Raw genomic sequence first — 20,945 nt, forward strand, 5'->3', positions numbered from 1 at the left:
GTTCCTGCCTTTCTTACATGCAGGTTTACTGAGCATTCTTTGTTCTTTCCCAACTTTCATGGCACATTATGGTAAATTATCTCAGCATGGCATCCCACATGAGGACCAAACATTTTTTTCTATTTCTATTTTTATAAACTTTTTTTCTATAATTTCCCTGCATCAGAAGATAAAGATGGTAAAAAAAAGCCGCCCTGAGTATGTTATTTATAAATACAGATATGATTATCCGTCTGTCACTGTTGCACCATGTAACAGCTATCACTGCTGGCTATATTCATAATGATAAATAAAATAAAAGACAAATAAGACAAGCATAAAAACAGGAAATGAACACAATAATAAAAGAAAGTTTAAGAGCATGGAGAACTTATATAGAGTATCTTGAAAAGGTGGGTTAAAAAGTGTTAAAAAGAGGGAATGAACTGATGTTTCCGAGGTCAGGGGGTCAGGAATTCCAAAGTCGAGGGGCAACGCGACTAAAAGCCCCGCCCCCCATGGTAATAGAAGAAGAGAAGAGGAGGATCTGAGGATGGGATGGAGATCTGTACTAAATCAGAGAAGTATGGTGGGGAGAGAGAATGAATAGCCGTAAATGTATGAAGGAGTATTTTAAAATTAATGTGAAGTTTAACCGGGAGCCAGGGAAGGTGCTTCAGGATAGGGGTGATGCGGTGGGTAGAGGGCATCCTAGTAATAATACGGGCAGCAGAGTTCTGGACACGTTGAAGATTATTGATGGATTTTTGTGTAAGGCCAAATAAGAGTGAGTTACAGTAGTATCTTACTCAGTCTGCATATTTTCAATTGTGCAACGTTAATCATCTTTTTCTCACCCCACATGCCACTGCCATTCTTGTTCACAGCCTTGTTACTTCCCCGATCGATTACTGCAACTCTCTTCTTTTTGGTCTTACTCAAAAATCCATCCACAAGCTCCAACGCGCCCAGAACTCTGCTGCTCGTACTATGACCAGGACCCCTGCTATCCACAACATCACTCCTGTCCTGCAGCAGCTTCATTGGCTCCCGGACAAATATCAATTTCAAAATACTCTTGTATACATTTAAGGCTATTCACCATCTCTCCCCTCCATATCTCTCTGATCTGGTTCAGATCACCATCCCATCTCGGTGTCTCAGATCTTCTTCTCTTTCTCTCTCTGTCGCCTCTCCCCGTCTTGCCACCATGGGGAGCAGGGCATTCAGCTGCTCTGCTCCTCGACTCTGGAATTCCCTACCCCCTGATTTAAGAAGTATCACCTCCTTCTTTCTCTTTAAGTCCCAACTCAAAACTCACTTGTTCATTTTAAATTTGTTTTATGTCTTGTGCTTTTATGATTGTGTAAACTGCTTGCTTTTATGTTGCTTTTATTACTCTGCTGTGTACAGTGTCCTTCAGTGTTTTGAAAGGCGCTTTCAAATAAAATGTATTATTATTATTATTATTATTATTATTATTATTACCTCTGAATTTTTTTCTTGTGCACTTTGAAGGCAGTCTGATTCATCTTGGTTTAGACTAAAGCTCTTTTTTCCCACTTGGTAACGACAGAAAGCACAAACACAGTATTCTTGTTTTTTGTAAGTGGGGATTTGTGATGCTTATTGATATCATATTCATTGGAACATCACTCTTTAATGATGATGGCAATACACATTGAAGGAGGTGAGGTGAGGTAATATATGGGCCAAGAAAACACTGCTTTAATGCTGAAGACAGCGGTTAATAGTTAACCGTAGACTTAAATGATTCCAGAGGTCAGAACTAAGATGAAAACTGTAGTAGTAAAGGATAAAAACTTTGAGAGATGATGACAAAGTTGTTTAATCACTACCCAGTGCAGCTGTGAGTCTGTGTGTGAATTGAAAATGTATTATATAAAAACATCCATTCACTGCAGTGGAAACAGACACAAATATAAGAAAAAGACATAAGGGCTGTGTGATGAACAAACTGTTCCCTGCTGTTAGAAACAGTGGATGTAATAAAAGTTGTCAAATTCAAGTAATTCATTCTCACAATGTGGCGTGGATTTTTTAATAGTATAATTTGGAAGAAAGGAATTTGCTAAAGAACAGACAAGAATTAAAATAGTCTGCTTACTTAATTGTCCAACGTCTTTGTGGTGAATTTAAAACTTTTTATTCTTGAGTCAGTCCAAATTATTCTGGTGTGAAATTATTTCTAAAGCCTTTTACTAAGCAGCCAAGTCAATATTTTTAACACTGAGCCATTTGGATGGCAGAAGAATTCATGTTTGGGATTAGGTCCAGTTATCTAAAGTTTTAAAAGGGAGTCTGTCATATTTTGCAACTTACTTAGTTGGACTCAAGTGCGGGACTCGGGCAAGACAGTGGGACACAGAAGAAGCTTTGCGATACTTTATTCACTTTAACAAAAAAACTGAGAAAAACAATAATTTCTTAAATATGTGTAAAAGGAAACTAAGGGTCACTTGGAAAAGACTTTAACTGGGAGAGAGATAGGAGTGGACATAGTGGAGTGGAGGCAGGCAGCATAAGGGCTGGCTGGATCTAGAGAAGGAGAGGATTGGTCATGTGGAGCAGGGAACTCAGGGAAGGAAGTAGAACTCAGGGAACCAAAGGGGAGTTGGAGGAGAATCCTTGGATCCAGGAGTTACTGATGAGTTGGTGGGCAGGCAGAAGGAGCAGTGGTGCTGATCCGGTGGGTGAGTTTAATCCATATCAGTAGCAGGAGAAACGGTGTTCCTGAAAAGGTGAATGTCAGGGAGTGATCAGGGGTTGGTGGAGTCAATAGAGATACGAGGAGAAATAGAATTACACACAGGGAATCATGCGATGAGAGCAAGACTAACAACTAGCCCAGATAGCTCCGCCCATGTGGGGCAGGGATGACGGCTGCCTTTTCCCCACAGATCGAGGGTTCCTTTGACAGAGTGTATGTGTGTTTTACTTTCATAAGGAAAAAATGGTACACTGCTCAAGTGTCATGTTCCGCGAGAGTGTCTGGATTTTTTCAGGTGTGCGAGAGGTGTCTGGACCATCCTCCAAGGTGGAGTTGGAGGATGTTCCACCTGCTCCTCATCCAGGAGCAATCAGAAGGAGGATTTTTAAACCAGCACTGTCTGGTTCTCATCACCAGTTCGTCTTGCTCTGGTAGTAATTTGGCTTCCCAGTGTTGAGCTCCATGGTCCTCTGTCCTGTATCTAATGCTGCTCTCTGTCCTCAGTTCCTACCAAATTGTCCTCCTGCCACTTTCAAACTTCAGTGCTGGTCCGAATTGCTCCAACTACTACAGTCAGATATCAAACTAAGGACTTCCATACTGACCTCATATTCACCTGACTGCCCTTCTGCGTGTCATCACTCCTCTGGATATCACTGGATATCCTCCTTCACTGTGCTCACCCTACTGGACACTCTCAGAGACACCTACTGCAGGACTCACCATCTGCAATCTGCAAGTAAGCACACCCCACGGGAGTACGTACTCACCTCTGGTCATTCTCTTGCCTTCCTGCCCGGTAACCTCCCTCTCCTCTGTTGCAGAGCTCCCAGTTCCTTGGCTCTCCGTCCGCTCCCTGTGTTTTAGCGTTTCTCCGCTTTCAACCTTCCTCGGCTGTAGGTCCCCTGTTTAAGTTTCAGTTTCTAACCATGTTCTTGTTTAAGTTCACAGTTATTAAATAAACCTTGTAAATAGTTCAACTCGTGTATTGAGGCTGCTCTTGGGTCACATTCTCATATTTCCACCAGTTCATGACATCATGAAAATAGAACAGAATAGAACAGCCGTTTATTCCGCTCCACACCAACTGTGCTGGAATAATATATATATATATATGTATGATGTACTGTAGTACTGGTAGCATGAAAAGTACGCCACCTCCTTCAGGATGGTACATCCATATGAAATTTTACGGTGTCTCCTAGAACAGGAGACTGACTGCTACAGAAGAACAGGCATCAACCCAGCAGCAGGACCAGTATCTGCTCCTTTATGACCAATGGAACAGAAGGAGCAGTACTTACAAAACACCCTCCAGTGGGCTACTAACATGCACGTTTCTGACCAAGCACTCATAAGCTGACTCCATGAGAGTGACACGACTGAGGACCTGATATCCTTTAGTGGTGTGCTGTGTTTTCAGCAAGGTTCAGAGCTGGCAAACTATCCAGGTGCTTGATGACACCCCCCCGCCCCCGTGTTTGATTGAGCATGTGACAAAATGTACTTGTGCCCCTTCATCACGGGTTAGTGAGTTAGTGAAGGGTAGTGCTATATACTTTTTATGAATGTGATTAATTCTGTATTACTTTATGGGTTTCATGATATTCTGGTACTCACAATTTAAAAATGAAATATGGACGTCATATGATTAATATAAATATGATAATACTGGACATAACGCAGTGGCAGAAATTATTTTCTTAACACTGCAAAATAGGCTCTTATCAAACTTAGGGTCATGGGGGGAGTTGTTGCTTATTCCAGCTGTCATAGAGTGAGAGGCAGGGTACATCCTGGACAGGTCACCAGTCCATCACAGGCCTAACACAAAGGGACAGAAAACCAAGATGCATGTTCTCCTTTGGACAGAGAATGTGAAAAATAGAGCGAGGAAACTGTTATGTAAGCTAATGGTCAGTGGACATTAAATCACAGTATATCAGAACAGTTAGCTGCCAGCCGGTGGCCTTGTACCCGAACTCTCTCTGCCTCCTCCTCCATGTGTTCCAGTCGACATCGTATTGATGGCAGATGTTACGTTTTGTGGAGCTTCTGTTATGAGTTCAACTGTTTTCCTTAGAATTCTCTGTTACGGGTAATTCTCTCTGTAATTGTACACTTTGGGAACGCTATATTTATGTGTTTTATTTTCTGCACTTATATTTTGAGTATAATTCATTAAAGACAGAAACCAAACATAAATGGAATAAAATTTGAATGCGACTTTTTAGATGCCATAAACTCACTGCCATTTCATTAGGTATACCTGTTCAGCTCCTTGTTAGCAAATATCTGATGACACAAACACATGGCAACAACTCAAGATGATCTGCTAAAGTTCAAAGTGGGCATCACAATGGTTAAAAAAGGTAATTCAAGTGACTTTGGATGTGGCATTGCGACTGATACCAGAGGGGCTGATCTGAGTATTTTAGAAATCTGATTGGACTTCCTGGCAGAAACATCTCTAAGGTTTACAGAAAATAGTCTCAAAAAGAGAAAATATCCTGTTCTATGTGCAAAAATGCCTTGTTGATGCCAGAGGTCAGGCAAGAACAGCCAGAGTGCTGATAGAAAGGCAGCAGTAACTCAAATAACAGCTTGTTACAACCAAGGTGTGTAGAAGATGCACAGCACATTGGACATTGGACTTTGAAGCAGATGGGCCTACCACAGGTGCCACTCCTGTCACAACAGTCAGCTGAGGCTGAAACTTGTTCTCTTCTGTCAAACATGAACAAGCCTAAATAAATCATTGTCTGGGCTGATGAGTCGACTTTGTGTTCAAATGTAAACACTTAAAAAAACGATCTGGTGTGTCTTTATTTTGCTATAGGTTAATGTTGGTGTGTTAGACTGAAGGCTGAAGTTATAAATATGTGACAGTTGAGCTCCTGTTACAGAGTAATGAGTAGTGTAACAAATTACTTACTTAACTTTTGTGTAACAACCCCAATGCTGATGACCAGAGGGTACGCATCTTCTGATGGCTGTCTGCAATAGCATACGGCATCATGTCACAAAGCTGGAACCGCCTCAAACTGGTTTCTTGAACATGACTCAAATGGCCTCCACAGTCACCAGAGAGAAAAGTGTTTAATGGCTTCATCATAAAGTCCGTTGCTTATGAGAACATAACCTATAGCAAGCTCTTTATTTGTGTTTTGGTTATCTTGGGATGTGGGAGACTTTGGGATGTGGAGGAACGGGAAATTCTCATCACTGATGTCATATGATCTTATCAATATGGACCAAGAAGAATTAAAGCAAAAGGGGCTATAGTACAGTAATGTGTAAATAATGAAGTGGCATGTAAGTGTATTGTGACATTTTTTTGATTATGATAAAAGCTTTTGCCGTGAAAATCTAATATTGTGACACTATTCTCTCTTATTTTGAAAGCCTACACCGGAAATGTGCTTGCATGTGATTGTGAACTTGACAGCAGAAGTCAGCTGCGGGTAAATGATCTGTCCGCACATTCAGCTCAGTGGAAGCGAGCAGCGTGGGTAGAGGACATCACAGACTGGGCTCTTTTTCTCTCTCTATCGTTCATGGAATAAAAAAAATGTTTAGAGTTTTTTTCGTTTTTTTACCCGGATGAAAACTCTTAACTGGAGTTTAAATGAAGTGTTTTAACCCAAATTTCTCGTGTTAGGACAGCACACTGGCTTCCAGCTGAGGAGTAAACATGAAAAGTTTACTCTTTGTCACCTTGTGTCTGTCAACCTGTCCGCTCACGGTGAGTCTTTTTTTCTGTAGTGCTTTTATATGATTCAGAAACATACTGAAGACTTCCGCAATATAAGAAATTACACTGAGTATTCTAACATTAACATATGATGCTTATATTTCATTATTGCATTCTTTGATGCTGATTAGCCTTCTGGTGGAGGAAAAGTTTGCGGTCACATTTCGCTGATAACATTGTTATTATTCAATGTTCTTAAAGTTGTATGAGAGGTTATCCTTCTTCGTGGCATTTTGTTTTGCTGAGCGTGGTGATTCGTGATTGTAAAGTTACCACTAATTATCCTCGGTGTCAGCTTCATTCATTGTATGGTCTATTCAAATGTCACGAAGAGGTGTGAAAACGGTCACCAGCGCTAGAAGAGCTGAGGAATTATTTTCAGTTGAAATTATCTTTTGACTTGTTCACTGATGGGTAATTACTCATCAATTATTTCTCTAACTGCACCAATTAGTGGGGAGGAAGTCCAAATTGACATTACAGTAGTACGATTTGATACTTGTTTGATCTCGAAACAAGAAATGTGAGTGTTTTATGATGGACTTCTCTTCAACCTTGTTTGACATTTAATGTGTTAAGCTTTTTATTTTTTAATTTTATGGAGTTTTTATGCCTTTAAGTTTCCTTCAAAGAATTTATATTTTCACAAGTTTTAGACAAAACAGTTTCTTTGAAATAAGGTGGTTTCAGCTCAAATGAATACAGAATAATGTCACATTAAATCCAGTTTATGCTCAGTAAGGTCACTGTGTTTAACCCGAGGTAATAAAAGGTGCTTCTTAAAGCTCAAATGATGATAAATGAATTGGCTAATGAACTGAGTTGGTAGATTTTCATAGATTAACCATTAAACAACATTTCTGATGATGATAGCAGGTAATGCGAGTATTTGCAGGGTTTGTGACAGATTTCATGAAGTGATTTTTGTTTTTAAATAGAAGTGTGCTGGTTTCTTATAATCGGTAGTTAATGTGATGCTGAAACAATTAAAGGTGAAGATTTTTGCTTGTGGCAGAAAAATCAAATATCTTTTGGCAAAAAATCTGATCAGGAATCTGGGGAATTATTAATAAATTGATGAATTTATTAAAATGAAAAAAAATGATTAATCATGCTTTAATTGGCACATTGAATAATTAGAATAATCATTAATTGTAGCTTTAAACCTCATATATGTTGAAGCTGTTTTGTAGAGTTTCATTAATGAAGATATTTTGTAGACATAAGTTCTCACTTCATGTTGTTCTTTCTGAGGAATCCTCCAGATATTATCCCACTTTTATTTGCCCCTCATACATTATCTGCCCTTCTGTGTGGATCCACCCCGCAGGATAAACAGTGGAAGTGCGCTCTCGCGCTCTTCCCAGCAGCCCCCTCCTCCTTTGACTAAAAGCAGATGGAGCTGTAAAAATGTTCACATCACACAAAACAAATGCCACAGTTTAATCATCTGACAGACAAATGCTGCCACTCCAAATGCACAACAGCTCCTCTCGCTGGGTTTTGGCTTCAACCTCTGATGGCTTTTAACGTGAATTTAGTTTTTTTATTCTTGTGTCCTCACAATAATGAGTCCAAACAGGGTCAATGGAGCTTGGTCTAAATCAGTATGGCTTTTCTCTAAATATGCAAACCTTATATTTATACATTACTGTGGGTGAGTGCTGTTATACGTGACAGCTGAAAATGCAGCAATGCATGTAATGTATTTGGTGGGTTTTGAGCAAGTCTGTTGTTTTTGCTTATTGAAACAGGATTTTTTTTGCATCAGTGCAATTTTGCATTTTCCTTCCCTTAAATAGACAAAAAAGTCCTGCTTTAGCCATCATGAACTAGAGATCCAGGATATTTACTGCATCATAAAACATGTTGTCCGAGTTTAACTGGATCAGATTCATTTCAGTCTGATTTGGATTTGTGAAGCTGTAATTTGATTCTGAATAAATTGTTGACATAAAACTGATTCTTGAGTCATAAATGGAGGGGATGCACAACTTTCATGCTCTTTCATTAGTGTGCCAAACGAGTATCAGATGAAGTCTACTTAAACAAACCAGTAAATTGTGCTCTTTCTTTCGGGACTTTAGAGAAAACATTTTCATTTTTCATTCCATTTATGTACAGTTTGAACATTATGTTCACACTAAAAATACTCTGTTTTCACCCAGTGTCTCCAGCTGTGGAGAATGACCTTGATGTTGCCAGGATAACTGTCCACAACTCTGCATGTGGTGCAGGTCGTTTTGGTAGCACTCAGGAAATAAGGCTAATCTCGCAAAAACAAGTGGTGATGTAAAGTCGATTTAATCCACTTTGATTAAAAAAAGCGAGCAATAAAGATTTTTTGAAGTGATTCATAATTTATTAATTACATTTTTTTTCTCCTTATCCATATGTTCTGGACAGACATATTTCAAACCTTGTCCCTAATTCTTGGATACCGTATGGATCCTAATCCATTAGTTGTGCTTTTTGGCACCACTGGGGAGTCTGATGCACGGCTGACCTCGTCACAGTGTTGCACGCTCTCTTTTGCCTCCTTTGTGGCTAGACGTGCGATGGAGGGGTGCTCCTTTGCCTACCCATGCTCAATGGCTGAGGGACCTTATGTACTATATGAGCCTTGAAAAGATCCGTTATGCGATTAGTAATAACAGTGGTAAGTTTTACAAGGTGTGGGGGCAATTCCTGAAATACTTTTTCAGCCTTCAGGTTGCGAACCCGACTTCCAGGATTACTCAGTAAATCACCCCCAATATTTATAATGTAGATTTTCTTTTCTTTTTTCAATTTATTTGTGTGTTTGTTTTATTTTGTTCTGTTTTGTCCTGTTGTATTTGTGGGTGTTTCTTGTTTTGTTTTGTTTTTCTCAGCCTGGCTTGAGGGTTAGGGCTACTGTGTGGTATGGGTAGGGGGTAAACTGATAAAAGCAATTAAAAGATGTGTCATTAATCTGTATTCTATTATGTCAGCTCAAACAATCATTGTGAAATCTGCTTGCTTGTTGTATAATAATTCTGTGTGTATCTCTTTTTCTTTGTTGCTTCAATCTAATAAAAATATCTCTGAGAAAAAAAAAAATCAGTCAAAACCAATCAGTCTGGTATCACCTAATGCCACATTTTTTCGAGTTCCACTTCTAAAAGTGATGATTATCTTCTTTTTTTATATACAGTAAACTAAAGTGGATTGAAAATTATAATTGGATTAATGATTAATCAGTATATGAGCCACTAATGGAATATTCCTGGTTGTAGCCCTAACAAGAGTTTAAATGTAACTGAAGCTACAGACATCAATCTCACGAATGCTTTTCTCCTTCTGAGTAAAAATCAGTTCAATATGTTGTCGTATGGATGTTAGGTTTGTACATAATATACTGTGAGCAGATAAACACGGAGACCATCAGTGGGAAAAGAAAGTAAAAACAAGAAGAGCTCCAGAGCTGACATCGACTTAGAATCAATACACCAACGTGACAGATGGGAAATTTAAGAGAATAATAAAGAGTTGATGAGGTAGTATTTCCTACATTTCCTCATAATGTGCATGTCTCTCAGTAGCCTCAGTGCACGAGAGAACAGCAGGGACTCAGGTGTGAAGGCCACAGTGGTATATTAAGCTCATCTGTCTGGACTGCTACATGACTGGATCCAACCAGGGATATTTGCCCTGGGGTGCAAAAAGTCGTGTTATACTCTGATGAGAGTTCATCCTCGTAGCAGAGGAGGACTCATTTAGAAAACTTCTGACTTTTGCACTGCAGATTTTCCAACTTCATCTCATTTGTGTTGACATTCCTTTTATATTATTAGAAAAAAACCATGCAAACACAAAACATCGGGGAAAAATTTTTTATGCTGGGTGAGCAAGTAATGTCTGGATATATCCAGCTCTAATACGCCCATACTTTGCAGAGAAAAGCCGTAGAAGACGAGATCAAAGCCCACACTGTTTGAGTGACAGATGGGGTTTGGCAAGTGTGGAGCAGAAACATAATGAAGCAGTTTAGCTTGTAAAGATGGAAGCTGAAGATGAAAATAAAAAAAATATCACAAGCTTCTTTCTTTGGGATAATTTCTCAGAGCTAATTAAGAAACTAAGGAACACGGGGAACTGTAGAGCATGTGAAATCCCTCGCTGATGTTTTATGTGAAGCTGATTTTCCCTCAATCAGCTTTCACAGAATCTTTTGACCAAATAATGCAGTTTTTTCCGAGCCGCCGGCGTGTCTCACAAGGTGTCCTTTGGTCGTGGCACATGACACACTGGGTTAGCGCTGTAAGACGTGCCTGTCACTCCCAAGTTTGTCAGTTATCTCTGTGCAGGGATGCTGTTACTGAAGTATTTTAATCCAGTCCACAATCTTTTCCTAACCCTAATGACGTAGCTTTTAGTAAAAAAACCTAATAAAGCGCATTTCAGCGCGTAAACATTAAGAAGCACCTTTCATTACCTAAACATAACCGGTGAGTGAAGGTAAAAAGTGGGTGAAAATGAAATGAATAATGAGTGGAGAAAACATAAACAAAACACAGTGGTCCAAAACAAGATGCAAAACTGATAAACCTGCATGTTATGCCATTGCAGCATCCCAAAGCAGACTTTGTAGGTCTCCAAAAAAATGTGGTCGTTATCTGTGACAGATAAGCCATGGCCAGTATGGTAAGTCAGCAATGCCAAATTACACCTTTAATTTGTGGTAAGGTGCAGGCAGCATCCCACAACACAATATTAGCATAAAATAAATAATATCAAATAAATAAGTGGTTCAGGAAAAAATACATTGCTTAAGAATCTACGAGGTCATGTAAAAACATCTCCCCTGATCGCAGTCACATCATTCACTGTGCTCCTCTGACCGGCACGTCAGTAGAAAAGCTTTCTTTTTCTAATTTTCTAATCACTGATGACTTCTAAACACCCTGACATTCACAAACGCTGCAAATATCAGTCAGTTTAATTTAAAGTCTTTCTCTGTGACTTTGGGGTAAACAGAATTGTGTTTGGAAAACAATGGATTTTTTTCCTTTTTGATAATGGCAAACTAATAAAGCTGTATGATGAAAACAGACTTCTAAAAGTTGTTTATGTCTTATAGCTTGCTGAAAGGTTGGACTTCCAGCTGCGGGCTTATTCATGTACTCCTAAGTGGATGTTTCTCAGAGTTGTAGCAACAGAACATGAGAGATTTGGTCCGGCTTCCAAGAAGCAAGATTACATGGCACATAGTGCTGTCTGGAGGGGAAGGGAAAGATTAAATGTTTCTTCAGCCAGTATTGAAAGTGTCCCAGGCTGAGCAGTGATGGAGAGGGATAACACATGATGGAGCTGGAGGCAGCAGACACCTGTTGTGTTGCTTTGTCCAGGCCATGCTGTGGGGCGCTATACATCATCACATCACTTGTATTCCAGCAATGAACAATAATTTCTAGCACGGTAATATGAGAGAGGTAATCGGTTGTGCATTATATGGCAAGGATTTCTTTGAACTGCTTGATGGAGAAACTCTAATACTGTTCTACATGCCGTCACTCCTGAGCCATTTCAAGTACAAGAACTCCCGTTCCTTAAAGTTTGGCTTCAAAGGGCCGCTCACAAGATCGGCCAGAATGAGGACGACCGCATGTAGGGCGATCATGTCACGTGACTGTGCGATGCCACTCGCGTTGCTCGGCGCTGATTCCTGTGTCCACCATTACCTCGCTCAGCAGTGAAAATGCACACAAGTTCTGGACGGATCTATACTCTCAACCTAGAGAGCTCAAATACACCTTTGATAAACTGCAGAAGCTGTTCGTGGAGATCGAACTAAAGAAAATGACACAGACCCTGGATCAGCCAAAGAGTTTATCTTTTATAGCTTATTTGTATTATATTCATTTAATTTAGGTAGCCATGTTTGCGTAGTGTTAGAAATGTTAATGTTAATAGCTGTTACATTACCAGTCTAATGTTTAAATGTGAGATGTTCAAAAATATGCTGTATTGAAGAAGTTTAAAAAGAGGGGTTTGGTGGGGGTTGGGAATGGGAATCTTTTTGCTTCATTTTGTCTAGTCTGTTTTTTTCTTTAACTTTAACAATTGTTATACTGTTAACTGTTGTAAATAGCAGCGTTCAGTGCTTTATGTTGTAAAAATGCACCATAATAAATTTGGTCCTTCAAAGGAGAATTTTTCTTTACTTCTCACAAATTGATTGTGACAAAATCTGGTTTCACCTTAAAGAAATCGGCTTTGTTTGTAAAACTATAGCTTTTGTTTGTGGTGAATTTTAAGGAATAAAATAAATTTTTGTGAAGCTTTGTTGAGCAACATTTTATATCAGGACATGTCTAAAGGACAAATGTATTTGTAACTCATTCAAAATATCTGGTTTTATCAAAGTGAATTTTTTTTAAAATTATCTTTTTAGTTTTTTTCAATGTACATTAATAATTCTGAATAAAATAAATGTTTTTGACTTATTTTAAATAACAATTTAGAGTTTCAATCAAATCAGAATTTTAGTCTGAGTAAAACTAACAAATTTATCAAATTACAGTAATTTTTTAAAGTTGGTTCAAAGTAACATTATTTTCATTGTGGTGTAAATCCCAAACCAAACAAAAAGCATAGATTAATAGATTCCTCACATTATATGTTTAAATCAACTTCATCAACAAAAAGAAGAGAGAGACAGACTGAAGTTTATTAAAATAAAGATTATTAGTACAGTTTCATATTTTTTGGACATATCAGAAATACTATTTCTGCAAGTGTTAAAATATTTTTTTTCCTTTTTCTTTATTGGGGGCTGCAAATATTAATTTTAGCTGTTCAGCTCCAGATTGGTGGGGAACCTCACGACACCCTGTGAGTGATTTACTGCCAGCTTCAGTACAAAGAAACTAAAAGCAAGTGAACAGGCTCTGTAGATCAGCTCAGCCTGTACTTAAGATTCAGACATCGCTCAGACCTCATACTGCACTGTATCGCACCTAATGTGTTCATTTGAGTGATCAACTGTCAAAAAGAGCTTATCCTGAGTGATTAATAATAAGCATTTATAGTCAAGACTCAATTCTCAGGTCATAATTTGAATTTTAACATTGTTTGTCTAATTATGGTAAAACTGGTTCATTATTTTACAGACTGACATTTGACAGTTAAAAATAATTTCATTTTATTTGGACCTGACACATTTCCTACTAATGTGACTTTTGTGACTCTACGGGAGAGCTACATTTGCACTCACTACTAACACAGAGATCAGAGGAACAAGAAATCCCAATAACAGCCTGAATCTGGCTGAATAGTGAGTCCATGATCCATTAAGTCACTAGCATATACAATACTGTTTATACTTATATATACAGTATTTTATATATGATGCTATACGTACATTTTGCTAATTCTCCAGGACACACAAAGTACTAGTACTGTGAACAACATGGTTTAGACAAGGCAGCAAAAAAGGCGTCTGCAACTCTGGGGAGAATAATCCACGACTGAAAGTGTTCCACTGTGTGTTTTTCTATCCAGGTATGCTTTTACTGTATTATCAGTGTGTTTGGGATCATTGCCATGCTGAAAAATGAAGGCTTTCCTGATGGTATTGTATGCTGAATCAAAATCTGACTTTTCTGTGTCCATAATTCCATTAATTTTGACAAGATCATTGTTTAAACACTATCTGACTGAGTATTGTTGTGACCACGTCCATCCATTTATGACGAGAGTGTACTCATCTTCAGACAGCTGCTAATGCACTGCATCTCAAACAGGTTTTATGAACATGGTTATGAGTTCATTGTCCTCAAATGTCCTCAACAATCACCGGATCTCACTCTAACAGAGCCCCTGTGGGAGGTGGTGGAGCTGGAAATAAGCATCATGCATGTGCAGAAACTGTGATGCTATTGTCAATATGGACCAAAATCTTTCAGGATACTTTTCAACACCTTGTTGAATCTATGCCATGAAGAGTTAAGGGAGTTGTAAAGCTGTGCATAGATAAGGAGAGGTTGTGTGAGACATTCGGCTCGATCAATCAGGCTGTTTTCTTCTAGTCAATTTTAGGGAAACTCCAACTCAAAAAAACCCATTTTGTCCTTCGACACAGCTGGGCTTACTCTCATGTACATACACATGAGATCAAAAGATCCCACTCTTTGGAGCAAAGGTTTTCCCCCTCGGTTGGCAGTGAGTATCAGCACAATACTGTACAAGTATCCTGAGGTACAGTGTGTTTCAAGACTTACTGCCCTTCTACCTCTATCCTCGGTGTCTATTCGTCCCTTATAGTTTTCTCTTTAGTTTCATTAACTACAGTTGACCTTCGAAAGCAAATGATTTGCGATAACTCTTTCAGGGTCTACGGGCTAATCAACCATAGACAGGCTAATACATGTGAACAAATGTGAATGTATGAGTATTTATGCCTCATGCAAATGGAAGAAATTCAAGAGTCCCATTTCCTGGTACTCTTGGGTCACTTGTTTAGTCTGCACCATGGCTTGAATTACAGCATTTTAACCAGCCAAAATTAATAAAACCAAGCAGACAAATGCACTCCTGGCATTTGAGCGCAGAAACTGAAACATCATAAAATATGTTTAATTTTGTACTTCAAAGTTTGTATAAACGAACCGCACTACAGATGTGAACGTGATCCAAAAGAATCCAATAGGCTCACGCTGTTTTTTTGAGCATTGACCTCAAAAGCACAGCAGCCAAATCGCTCATGTTCTTCACAAAATGCGTGTTATTTATTGTGAATGGCAAATGACAGTCCTAAGCACCTGCTGTATGCGATCATACAGAGCACCTACACAGTGAGCTGGCAGGGCTCATCGAGGACATAGGGCGAATGAGAGCCCACCTCCAGGGGGATAAACAAGTTTCAGCATCCACAAAACCCACACCCCACCCACAATTCTGTGCTCACAGTGCTGTCATAAAATAATTGGTCCAATGAGATCTTTAATATCCATGAATTCGAGCATCTCTTTTTAACAGCCAGCAATGAAAGCATCAGTAAAGAAGGTGTATATAAAAGCCTGACTCCCAGTGTAGCAGTAATGAAACCTACACACTCCCCTGAAAAAGTACAAACACAACAACAACAGCAAAAAAAAAAAAGCTCTTTAAGAGGAGGCAGAAAAACTGCTCTGAGCCTTTTTTTTTTCTCCCCAAACACCCCCCACAAGATTCAAGTATTGCTTTGAAGTTTCATCACCATAACATCTCACTGAACATATCTAAAAATACAAACTGCTACAGAATTGTTAATTCAGACTTTGTGGGTGTAACATGTTTCCTACTTGTGTTTTACAAAGCAGCCAACTTGAAAACAATTAAAATGCAATTTTTGGCACTCAACAGCCTTTAAATGACTCATCTATCAGTACGGCACACTAAGTGATATACAGTACTGTATAAAACAGCAACATTAGGATTAGTAGACATAAATAATAAGAATGGGTCCTTCTTCAAACCCAAGAACTTTCTGTTACTGTGAGTTTAAAGGTTGCAGTTCATCAGAGAACCCTCACCCCAATGAGTCGCGGCAGATGGCCCCGCCCCTCCCTGAGGTTGGTTCTGCTGAAGGTTTCTTCCTGTTAAAAGGGAGTTTTTCCTTCCCACTGTCACCAAAGTGCTTGCTCATAGCGGGTCATATGATTGTTGGGTTTTTCTCTGTATGTATTATTGTAGGGTCTACCTGACAATATAAAGCGCCTTGAGTCGACTGTGTACTGCTGTATGAATAAAATTGAATTGAATCAGAGCAGAAGCTTGTTTGTGCAAACATGTGGAGCACCTGCTTTTGAAGCTGATTGTTATAGGAGACAGCGATAACAATCATTCACCTCAAGTTACATTATCATCATACTTCTTTTATACATCTATTTAATGGAGTTTGGGAATTGGTTGATGGGAATTTCCTTTTAGGACATCAGAGGTGAGCTGAACAGTGGTTAGCACCGTTGCCTCACAGCAAGAAGGTCCAAAGTTAGTGGGGTTAGGTTAACTGGTGATGCAGCTGTGGATGGCTGTCTTTCTCTCTGCTAGCCTTGTGACAGACTGGTGACCTGTCCAGGGTGTACCCTGTCTCTTGCCCTATGGCAGCTGGGATAGGCTCCACCTCTCCCCTTAACCCCGAATTGGTTAAGTGGAAGAGAATGGATGGATGGATTGATGAAGGTGAGCTTGAGATGATCCACGGGTGATTTTAGTGGTGGCTTCTACCACCAGGAGTCATTCTCTACTCATGAAACAGCAGACATGCTGAAAAATTGAGAAAATGTTGCAGAATAAGTAAAGAAAAAGTGTGAGATTAGTTTGGGAGCATGCATTATGAAAAAACTATCACCATTAAGAGGAAGTGACATCAGCTGTACCAGTAGTGATGTCACTGAATCACTGTGAACCTCTTTCACCTAGAGTGCTAAATTATTTAGCAAATATATTCTTTTATAAAAGTGTAACTGTGTCTCCTTATCACTGGTACCTTATTAAAATGTAGTTAAGTGCTTTGTCTCTAAGAAATGAAAACCTAGATAGCATCTAAACCTCAGAGCAGTGCACAAAAGAGTCCACTAAGCGGATGCTGAAAGCTGCGCCTTAATTATTGGTGCTTAGGTGATAATTGAGGTGCTTGGTGGTCTTTTCAGAGAGGCAAACTGGATGACTCACTAGTGACTCATGATCCGATCATGTAGCAGTGAAAACAGAAAGCTGCAGCTGCTCTTTCTCATATGGAAATGTATTGACATTTTACTGCCAGGCTGTGCAGCGATAGCGGATCCTGTTGTCAGCGTTTGACTCTGTTTTCTCTTCAGTAGAGAAATAGCAGAATTGTGTTCCACCTTTGGGATCATAAACCTCTTTTATGTGTTCCACGGTTGTTGAGATAAACAAGAAAATATTTTTTAAGGTGTCACAAAGCGAAAGTGTGGTGTGACATTTAAATGAAATTGTAACATTTAAAGTTTGGAGACAGAAGATACAAAGAGATGTGTTAAAAGGAAGAGTGTTTTCAGGTATTTGTGGTTCCACATATTGAAGCTTTTTTTGATCTGGTGACACAGAGCAGGTAATTTCACAAATGGGGAAAGTCGCTGTGAACTCAACGATGCAGAAGATGGATTTCTAGGAATCAGTTCAGGTATTTTATTAGCAAATCAGACGACGGGCAACAGGGTCTTACTGTGGAAAAGTCTGAGGCAGGCAGGTTAGTTTCCAGTGAAGAGATTTTCAGGAGGTCTGGCTTTCTGGCTGGCTGGGTGACATATGAGAGGAATCTAGGGCACAGGAGGAGAGGCGCATGGAAATGATAGGAACAAGACACGAAGTAAGGAAGCCTTTACCCATAGAGCCTGAGCGTGCTGTTGATACACTCACACAGGAGGAGCGAGCACAGCAAAAGAGGGCTAATTGAAGTAAATGTCAGTTTCATGGCTAGGTGTGGCCTCTTTTCTCATTATTTTATGACAAGTTGTGGAAAAAAAGATCCAAGTTTGAATGTGAATTTGTTAGCGTTTCACGGTGCCTGTCAATATGCGGTGTAAATAGGCATCATATAAAGTGAAGGAGGCATTCATTAGGCTGAAAAGAAAATGAAAAGAGCAAACAGAGAGGTAAAAAGAGAGGCCGGATCAACGATTGCTGGATCACTGGTGTTGGACGATGTGACTGCTGATAGCAGGATGAATTCTTGAGTGGAAGGAGTCATACTTTGTGCTCAGATTCACTCGATTGTTTAAAAATTGATGCGACGGCACTTTCAAGTAAAGAAACCAAGTAAAGAAACAGAAAGACAATGACCCAAAACATAACTGGAAGCAACTTAAGAGCTTTTTTTAAGACCAAAAAGACCAAAGGTTTGCATCAAAACTGAGACTTCCATGGTTTATAGACTTCCATCTATAAACCATGACATCCATGGTTTATAAAGTTCAGTCACTGATGACAAAAAAGATTTCAAAATCCTTCCTTGTGTTTCACTTTGGACCCAGTGAAAGTTGCATCACTTTTAAAAGGCTATAATTCATAACTGTCACTGCGCCGATTTTGGCAGACCCTTGAATTGAAGCCGAATCTTTGCACTTCAATCACAGCTTGATTGCTTAATTTCGTATTCATAGCTCGCTATAGAGAGGGGAAATTATTAATACTGTGTCGTCGCTGGAAAGACTTTACAAAGCACAAAAATGACTTTAGAAACAGTGAACGTTTTAGAAGACAGACTATGTGCGTTTGATGTGAGGTTGTGTTTTGCCAGAAATTCGTTCTCTGTGCTTGGTTTATCCATTTGTCCAGCCCTTCTGTTCAGTGTCTCTGACTAAGGTTCAAGTTGGAAGGTCTCTGTCATAGTTTTATTTCTTTTTCTTTTAAAAATCAGCAAAATGCAACATTTTACATTCAGTGGGACAGTAGTTAGAAAACCTGCAGGCATGAATGTGAGATAACAGAAAGTCTTTTCTACTCGTCTTGATTCCTCAGATGATTCTGCAAAAATTATCTACAACAATTAATATGGTCAGAAAAACTTTAAAACCCTTAATTTAGTGGCGTTTGAAGTGATTCACCCTTCTTTTAATCTCACTGCAGAGAACTGTTTGTTGTCTTTGTATTTAGGCCACAGCTGAGCAGTGAGGCATAGCCCATTATGAAGAAGCATAGTGCTGTAATTCCTCCTCCTGCTTTAAGCTGGGTTGTTTCCTTCTCTGTGAAGCACCACCTTGAGTTTACATCAGGATATGAAATGCGCTTCATAAATGTATTTGTCTCGCCTTGTACTTTTTTTGACCCACACTTGCTTTTGCGCTGAGCGTTGCAGTCTATTTTATAATCCGGTTTAAAATTGAACTGTAAATCAGGCTGGATAAGAGCATCAGTTAAATAGAACTAAATTGGATCAACACTGTTTATTGTCCCAAACACAGTTTTTTCCCCCTCTTGTTCTCAGTAATACTCTCAGTTGGAGGATAATATCAGAATAGAATCACAATCCATGGTCTGAATCACAGTTCTCCTCACAGATTTGGTGCATATCATGTGATCACATTGTTAGTTGCCTGGATCCAAAGCCTGTCACTTCTACTCAAAGTTAAAGGTCCAAGTCACAAATCTCTGGGGTCTTTCCTCGTTCTCCTCGTGTCTGTGTGGGTTCACTCTGGTTGCTTTTGCTTCCTTCCACAGTCTAAAGACATGCACGAGGTGTTCAGTGGTGATTGGCCACAGTGTGTCTCTTGACTTGTCCAAGGTGTATCCTGCCTCTTGCCCTATGACAGCTGGGATAAGCTCTGGGTCTGCCAAGCCCCTGAACTAGACAAACAGATGGATAGATAACATTTAATAGCACAAACTGCAGTATAGAAAGCTACTTTCAGCTTCTCCCTTGCCACAAATGGTCACCACAGTAAGAAGCTCCACAGGTTTGATTTGGCAGTTTTACACAGGATGCCCTCCCTGACACGATCCTAAAGCAGATTTGTGTCTCTGGCTGGAATTGAACGAACAAACTTGCACTTACCAAACAAATGTGTTACCTGCTGCATCACTGGAGGGACCTAATGCATACTGTATATGGATGTACATAATGTACAGTGTCAGTTAATTGTATCTAATGCACTCCTTTCAGCACAACAATGCAAAAAGGTACTTAACACCTAAAGCAATGTGAGAAAATGTTTTTTAAAATTCCAGATTAGCACTTTGTTGTTTGATACAGAGTGTTTGTTCATTGGTATTATTATAAAAATGAATAAAAAGCTGAGTGAGAATGCTGCGTGTGGCAGTGGTGTTAAAATCACAGTGACCGAGTAACCCTGGAGCAGATGGTGAAGCCTGGTTGGAGCTTTGCTTCAGGGTGAAATCTGAGGTCAGCAGTGATTTCTGCAGATTCTTACAGGGTCTTGTTTTATTTATATAACATACATTTGGGGCCGTCTTGGCTTTAAAGTCAGAAAAGATTAAAAAAAAACAAAAAACCCAAAAGCACCAACTGGGGAAATAAATGAGTGGCAGCCTGCTCCCTCTTTGCTGCTCCCTGCCCTGCAGAGTGCCTTTGACCAAGGCTCTGAAGCTTCAGCAGACCCAGTTAGATTTGTACTGTATAATGTGATTTTAGCGAAAGCTGCTGAAGACGAGACCTATTTGGTTTTCTTATCACAACTCGTGTTAAAATTAAGCTTCCATGTCACATGTAACTGTGAGATGTTATCAAGTAAACTGTGAGAAACGCAGACGCTTGACTGTGCTGTGAGTCTCCCCTGCAGTGTGATTACTGTGATAAAGGAAACCACAATCCAACATTTTCCACTATCTGTTTAATCGGATGCACTGCATGAACCCTTTCTCTTAATAGTCTTTGCTGGCCACAAACACAGAGACTCTGATAAGGACTGTGAACAGTGTTTTAGGACTATCTTGGGCAGCTGTTACACAAACGCAGTTTTCGTTTTGTTAATGTCTGATATCACAGTTACACTCGAG

At 39.4% G+C, this 20,945-nt stretch overlaps 1 protein-coding gene across 1 annotated transcript in view; it reads left to right on the forward strand.

Moving 5' to 3' along the window:
- The first annotated feature begins 6,216 nt into the window (after positions 1-6,216).
- The window catches only part of vipr2 (vasoactive intestinal peptide receptor 2), a 74,024-nt gene continuing 59,295 nt past the window's right edge, over positions 6,217-20,945 (forward strand). Inside the window, exon 1 of the mRNA XM_031754411.2 lies at positions 6,217-6,455. Coding sequence (XP_031610271.2) covers positions 6,405-6,455 — 51 coding nt within the window. The 5' untranslated portion in view covers positions 6,217-6,404. The remainder of the gene's footprint in view (positions 6,456-20,945) is intronic.

This window comes from Oreochromis aureus, linkage group 18, assembly GCF_013358895.1.
Source record: "Oreochromis aureus strain Israel breed Guangdong linkage group 18, ZZ_aureus, whole genome shotgun sequence".
Lineage (NCBI taxonomy): Eukaryota > Metazoa > Chordata > Actinopteri > Cichliformes > Cichlidae > Oreochromis > Oreochromis aureus.